Here is a 6,000-nt window from a genome sequence, read left to right as displayed (position 1 = left end):
TGTTTTCGAAGAGAGCCAAGATAACCGTCCTTTTATTTTTTTTGCCCCCCAAGTGAAGAAGCATAAATATAACTTTCCACATTTCGGTGTGTGTTTGTTTTGGCAGTTTAATAGTGGAATATGATTGAACGTTTTGATATGTGATTTACATGAAGAATGATGTGTCAGTGCTTTCGCAAGGCATGACCACCGCGAACGTCTGGCATCTGATCCTTTCTGTATTTAGATAAGTAGATATGGTGCAGCGTGTATGGGCCAGACCGCACGCTTCGACACCTCCTTGAAACAACAACTGAAGCTGAGACATTGTTTTTATACTGGCCTGGTGCGTTTGTCAGAACAGTCTTGGTGTAATTATGCTCTCTTCGATGTATCTTGATAAAAACACAAAAGGAAAACAACGTACGATCCTTGAAAAGCGAGTTCGTGGTTTTTTTTTTTTTGTTTTTTTTTTTTTTGTAGTGTCTTGACAGCCAGTGGTATATATTCTCTGTGACCGCCATTGTTCTACGATTCGTGTATCCCGTTGTTTTGGTATATTTTAACTGAAAAGCCCTGTATTGTATTGTATTGTATTGTATTGTATTGTATTGGCTGGTTTTGTATTGTATTTGCTTGGGGTGGCGTGACTTACTTTGTCTTGGCGTTGCGTTGCGTTGCGTTGCATTGCGTTGAGCTGCGTGGCGCAGAGTCGCATCGCATCGTATGGTATGGTATGGTATGGTATCGTATCGTATCGTATCGTCTTGACTTGTCTAGTAGCAGCAGCAGCAGTAGTAGTAGTTGTTGTTGTTATTGTTGTCGTTGTTGAAGTAGTAGTACTAGCAGCAGCAGCAGCAACAGCAGCAGCAGCAGCAGCAGTAGTAGGATACGCAGAAAGCAAATGACGGGAACAAAACGGAGTGCACTGGGCTCATCGCCAAAGCACGTGCTGTTCGCCTTTCCATGCTGCCTGTTGATGCTGCTCAGTTTATATCACAGTCTGACATAAGCTTACAGTTGGGCCAACAGCAAAGTGAGAGCTGTATGATCAATGCTTCCTGTACTGCAGTGGGAAGTCATTTACAGCTTAGTCCTTTGTGAAGGACTATGACTCACAAACCAGGAGGCAAGACTGTACTGGCTCTTAGTGCTGCAGCCTTGGGGACTAGTTGACCTTTGGGAACCATCCCATCGCCGACTGTTCTAAAACCCTCTAGGCCGAGAGAGTGGGGGTTAACTTGGGCAAGACACTCTCCACTATGATCAAAGTCTAGCCCAGACAGTAGCGACAGCAGTTGCCTCCTCGGCTGCTCTGATGGTCATAGTCGGACACGACTGCTGCTCGCTTGTGCTTCATGTCGGTCGCTGGCTGAGCTGACCCGAAATGTGATTACCGGCCGCCCAGTTTCAGCTGATTTATGACAGACTTCAATATACTTTATGAGCTGCGTTGGTGGTCGTGGCAAACATGGAGCAATAGGAATCGGGGTTGAAAATTTTATTAATTATTCTTTGAGAAGGAGGCAGGGGTGGTGGTGGTGGTGGACGTAAGGAGCGTGGGGGTAGAGGCCTGTATTGAATGGACTGTTTGGACGCTCTCCTCCCAGTCTTTGTGTCTGTGTCACCCTCTGTCTGTCTCTGTCCCTGCCTCTCTTTCTCTCTCTGTCTATCCCGCCTTCCACCCACCTGTACCACCCCCACCACCACGCCGCACTACCATCGCCACAGCCCCCTCCCCCTTCTCTCCTCGCAAAAAAAAAGAAGCAGTAATTTGTGTGCATGGCCGTAACTTCTGCTGCCTTAAGCAACGGAACAACAGACTGCCGATGTTATGATGACAGAGTGTGATACGTGTGGGAAATTAACTTCACAAGGTTTCAGTTACAATTTTTCGTTGATTTAAATATTGTCGTATTGCAAAAGAAGCGTAAGGAAGTTGGCTGTCTAAGGACAGTAAGGAACCCCCACCCCACCCCTCCCCAAGCAAACACACTAACACCGTACACACTGGAGTGAGAGATCCAGACCAGGGTCCCAGCTGAAGTTAGGCTTTCTCGTAATACGAGAACTGTATAATCGAGTTCTGAGTTGGGGAACCTCCTTCTACAAAATTAGTGAGTACAGCTTTTGCGGCTAATACGCTTCCATGAAGGCAGACAAGGTGGGTTGTTTTTTCTGCGTTACTCACAAAGTGCTGTGCAGAGGTTCGGCTGGAAGGCTGGGCAGCACTTGTAACCCTAACCCAATCAGGAAGACGATAGTGGCAACTAATTGAATCCCCAGCCCCGTCCCCACCCCCACACGTGTCTAGGGATCTCCATGGAGCGGTCACTGCCATGGACTTTTCCCCATTTTCCGCTCCACTTTCCCCGACAGCTCAGAGGGTCTCACAGTGCCCGCTTACCTTTCTGCTTCCAGACGCTGTTGCTGGAGAAGTTTCCCGAGGTTTTTTTTTGTTTGTTTGTTTGTTTGTTTTGTTTTGTTTTGTTTTTTAAGGATCATTTCCGAGTGTACCCTCCCTAGAGTTTTGTTCGTTGGAAACTGTCATTAGTTTTTAGCTTTTAAGCAAGCACACACGTTGTTATTTTTTAAATATTTTTTTTATTCTTCTTTTCCCCCAGAAAATATTCGAAACCATTTGTAAGCTCTTGACTTAAAACTCCGAATTCTTGAACGGAAGAAAAAAAGAAGAGAGTTTTGTTGTCGTTTGATGTGTGCAGTCAATTTTTGTCTGCCGAGGTCTCGTCACATGCATATCTGTTTTCTCGTAAATTTCTTTTTCCACTGTCCTACTTCGTGTTCCGTTTCTCTTTCTCTTGTTCGTGATGAGAACTGTAACGACAACAACAACAACAACAACAAAAGCTAGCAATTGGAATGTTTCAGTTTCAGTTTCAGTTCCAGTTTCAAGGAGATGTCAAAGCGTGCGGACTGTTCCATATACGCTACACCACATATGCGTTTGAAAAAAATTTTAAAAGCAGATGCCTGATCTACACATTATCCCAGCGCGCTGGTCAGTCCCAAGTTTGTGTAACACATTAGCATAGAATTAAATGAAATAATTAAACGAAATAAACAAATAAGCAAAGATGTCAAAATATGATTTTAAAACATTAAGGCATGTAAAAGGCAACACTTGAAATAAGATGAGAACAAAAAATGATTGGAACAACAGCAGTCTGTCAATTATGGGAACGGCAACAACAGTTCGTCAGTGATGACAATGACACGAGACGATTTATGACAACGATGATGATGATGATAATGATCATGACGACGACAACGATGATGACAATGGTGATCATAATGACAACGATGATGATGATGATGATGATGACGACGATGTGACGTGTTCTTAGGCAGTGCTGGTGCCGGCAAGAGCACGTTCATCAAGCAGCTCCGCCTCAACTACGGCGACCGTTTCCCCGACACTGCGCGTCAGCAGTTCGAGCAGTACGTGCTGTACAACGTGACGTGTGCCCTTCACGTCATTCTGGACCAGATGGACCTCATGGGCATCCCCTACGACAGCCAGCGTCATCAGGTAAACTTACGTCACGAGGTGCTTAGAACGCAGCGGTGACGCTGTTAGTTATGACGCGTTTTGTATTGCATTGTATTGTACTGCTGTTATGTAAAACACCAAGGCTAGGGCTAGGCCCACTCCCAAGTACGCCAGTGCAATCTCAAAAGAGCAACAACAACAACAACAGAAAAAGAAAACAGTAAATCGGGCCTCAGACTTGACACCCAAGGAAAATACCAGAGCACACCAGGTTAAGATTTACAACACTTTATTCACTCACACCACAACACAAACAAACAAAAACGTTATGGTTCCACCTAATTCCCTGATTCCCTTTCACGCCCACCTCCCTCTACCTACCCCCTTTCCCTCACCCCTGAACTCAATGTCGGCTGCCCATATCCTAAGACGATACCCAGGACACAACAAAACAAAGTTCAAACTCCATGCTTCCTCACAATCTCACATACACGCAGGTACAAGACATGCATACACAAAGTCAGCTCCATATTTCTCTCTCTCTATCTCTCTCTGTGTCTCTCTCAGGCGGTCCACACAACTCCCTGTTTCCCTGTCCAAGTGGTACACGCAGCGCAGATTTGATGCCGTCGTCCTTGGGAATCAGGCGAATCCGGCGCACGGGAGGATGAGGAGGGATGGGGGGGTCGGAGGGGTGCGGGGTGCGGGGAGAGTGGGGGGGGGCTGTCGTCTCGACGTCCAAGGAGGAGTCAAACGCCCCTAAGAGAGCGATCCCGTCGCTGGTTCCGGTGCTAACCCCCACACCCCCACGCTAATAGCAACTGTATTGTACTGTACTGTACTGTACTGTATGAATAACTCTTTGTCACAACAGATTTCTCTGTTTTGCAGTTAACCTAAACACGTTCGTTTGTTTTAAAGAGAGCATGGCGTCGTTACAGCCATGAAGTGTTTTCTAGTTAACCTGAAAATGCTCGTCTGTATCAATATCTGTCTATCCATCTCTCTCTCTCTCTATATATATATATACACACACACACGCACTCACATCTATCTGTTTATCTGTCAATCTGTGTATCTATCTGTCTATCTATATATCTACACACACACACACACACACTACACCACACCACACACACAACACAGTTGCGCGCCATTTTCACCCACCCGCCCACCCTCCAGGACGAAGCCATGGAGTTCCGCCAGAAGCACCCGCGAATCTCCCTGGACAGCATTCTTCGGCGCTGCAAGGAGGAGGAGGAGGAGGACCTGTGTGAACAGCAGGCCGTGCCCTCCGTGACTCCCGACGACTGCCGCCAGCGGCTGTCCATCGTGGACGTCTACCTGCCGCCTGTGGCCGACCTGTCGCTGCTGCAGCGGCTGTGGAGCGACTGTGGGCTGCAGCGCTGCCTCGCCCGCCGCTCCGAGTTCCGTCCGCGTCAAGTGCTGTCCCCCTCCACTAACTAGTGAGTGGTGCTGGGTGTTGGTGGTTGGTGGGTGGGTGGGGGTTCGGAGGGTGGCGGTTGCTGGTGGTGGTTCTGATGGTTAAATAGAGAGAGAGAGGGGTGGGGGGTGTCAGTCTATGTGCAGACCTGTTAGTTCCTGAACCCCCTTTCGTGTGTATACACACGCAGATCAAATACGCACGTTAAAGGTCCTAGTAATCTATGTCAGAGTTCGGTGGGTTATAGAAACAAGGACACATCCAGCATGCACACCTCCAAAAACAGAGTATGGCTGCCTACATGATGGGGTGAATAAACAAAACCGTCATACACGTAGAATGTTACATGTCTGAGTGTGCATGCGTGCGTGACTCAAACCTGACCGAATGACACAGGAAACGAATGATGAGCGCCAATGGCAGCCGTCAGTCGGCTCTACCCAGGTAAGCAGCCTGTTGTGAAAATGAATCCGTTACCCAACCTTTAACAACCAGGCGCCGTTACCGAGATTTGAAACCGGGACCCTCAGATTGAGAGTCCAACGCTTTAACCACTCGGCTATTGCACTGGATCAGAAGTCCAACGCCTAACCGATTCTGCCACGGTTTCCCCTGAAGGTGAAGCCTTTGAATAAACAGCCTCACAGGTGAGACTGGGGTGAACAAGTCAGGTCACACATACTGGATGGATGGTCTGGAGGTTAAAGATGGGATACCCCTTGGGGATGAGATGGTATGGCCACATGACAAGATCTGATGAGCCCTCCAAGACCATTCTTCAGAGAACAGTCCAGGAGAATAGGAGACAAGGCAGACAGCAGACGATGCAGAGGCAAGTCCCGTCCCACGACAGACAGAAATGGAGACAGTTGCTGAAGCGTTCTGCAGTGCAGCGACCCCCCCCCCCCCCCCCCCCCACCCCCCCCCGCCCCCTCCCGGCCCCCCACGACCAAGCCAGGTCACGGGACCAGTGACAGCGACAATGACCTCCAGGGGGCAGGGCAACCAGAGATTATGGGCAAAGATAGATCACTGTGGCGGACTGTTGTGGAAGGTCTCTACCACA

At 48.2% G+C, this 6,000-nt stretch overlaps 1 protein-coding gene across 7 annotated transcripts in view; it reads left to right on the top strand.

Moving 5' to 3' along the window:
* Positions 1-6,000, top strand: part of LOC143301868 (guanine nucleotide-binding protein G(o) subunit alpha-like) — a 38,163-nt gene that overhangs the window by 22,489 nt on the left and 9,674 nt on the right. For all 7 annotated transcript variants that reach the window (XM_076616289.1, XM_076616304.1, XM_076616296.1 and 4 more), the window contains 2 exons: positions 3,345-3,529; positions 4,673-4,956. In XM_076616289.1, coding sequence (XP_076472404.1) covers positions 3,345-3,529; positions 4,673-4,956 — 469 coding nt within the window. The remainder of the gene's footprint in view (positions 1-3,344; positions 3,530-4,672; positions 4,957-6,000) is intronic.

Source organism: Babylonia areolata, chromosome 2 (genome assembly GCF_041734735.1).
Source record: "Babylonia areolata isolate BAREFJ2019XMU chromosome 2, ASM4173473v1, whole genome shotgun sequence".
Lineage (NCBI taxonomy): Eukaryota > Metazoa > Mollusca > Gastropoda > Neogastropoda > Buccinidae > Babylonia > Babylonia areolata.
This window is presented reverse-complemented; position numbering and strand designations above follow the sequence as displayed.